Here is a 1,191-nt window from a genome sequence, read left to right as displayed (position 1 = left end):
AGACGCTGCTGCAGGCCGGCGCCGGCGCCGAGGGGCAGCAGCGGCGCGGGCTCCGCAAGCGCAGCCGCCGCATCCTCGACAACTGGGCCGCCATCCAGGAGATGCTGGCGCGGGGCGGGCGCGCGCCCGACGGCGCCCGCCGCTACAACCCGCTGCTCTCCGTCACCACCGTGTAGCGGCCGCCGCCGCCCCCCGTCCCCGTGTCCGTGAGTGTGGCTCGTCTGCCGTTAGGCCCCGTCACCCCCTCCCCTTTGTCCCCTTTGGTGGGGGGGGTGGAAGGGGCCCAGGCGTCCGGGCCCCCCCCCCGCCGCCCCGTTCTTTGTCTCCCCTGTGTCGCCCTGTCCGTACAGCCCCTTTTGGGGGTGGGTTTTTTGGGGGGTGGGGAGGGGGGCGCAGCCGGGGCCCGAGCCCCGCTGTGGGAATAAACGAAAGCCTCGTTTTTACTCATTTCACCCCAAGATTGCAGCCTCCTCCTTGGCGGGGGGTACGTCCCCCTCCCCCGACATCAGCTGGTGCTTCGGGGCACCCCTTGAAGACCCCAAAAGAGGGGAAACCACAGAACGGCCCCAGAAGCACTGCAGCGGGCTGGGGGCACACGCCTTTATTCCTCCGGATTGGGGGGACCCCCCCAAAGGCCGCAGCCCCCCAGCCCCCCGGGGGTCAGGCGGCGTGCAGCGCGCGCCAGCGGTCGAGGGGCCCGCGGCTGGGCACGTACTTGACGCCGCAGCCGTCGGGGATGAGGCGCCGCTGCGCCACCATGTCCTCGAAGGCGTCCGCGTTGAACTTGGTGAAGCCCCACTTCTTGGAGATGTGGATCTGGGGGGGCGCGGGGCGCGTGGGGGCGGGCACAGCCCCGCGGCGCCGAGAGAGCTCCTAAAACCGCCCGGAATGCCCCCAAAACCACCGGGGGCCCCCGAGAACACCCGAAATCCACTTAAAACTACCCGAAATCCCCCTAAAACCACCCCAGAAATCACCCAAACACCTCCCAAAACCACCGGGACCCCCCCAAGAACACCCAAAATCCCCTTAAAGCTACCCCAAAACCACCCAAAAACCTCTCAAAACCACCGAGACCCCCCAAGAACACCCCAAATCCCCTTAAAAATACCCCCAGAATCACCTCAAAACCTCCCCAAACCACCGGGACCCCCCCCAAGAACACCCAAAATCCCCCCAAACCACCCAAAA

The 1,191-nt window shown here is 67.3% G+C and overlaps 1 protein-coding gene across 1 annotated transcript in view; it reads right to left on the bottom strand.

Annotated features, from left to right (window-relative positions):
- Positions 1–643: 643 nt before the first annotated feature.
- LOC112956755 (60S ribosomal protein L10) overlaps positions 644–1,191 on the bottom strand; it is a 4,155-nt gene continuing 3,607 nt past the window's right edge. The window contains exon 6 of the mRNA XM_026050234.1: positions 644–816. Coding sequence (XP_025906019.1) covers positions 661–816 — 156 coding nt within the window. The 3' untranslated portion in view covers positions 644–660. The remainder of the gene's footprint in view (positions 817–1,191) is intronic.

Source organism: Nothoprocta perdicaria, unplaced genomic scaffold, assembly GCF_003342845.1.
Source record: "Nothoprocta perdicaria isolate Ctin4 unplaced genomic scaffold, notPer1 scaffold_661, whole genome shotgun sequence".
Lineage (NCBI taxonomy): Eukaryota > Metazoa > Chordata > Aves > Tinamiformes > Tinamidae > Nothoprocta > Nothoprocta perdicaria.
This window is presented reverse-complemented; position numbering and strand designations above follow the sequence as displayed.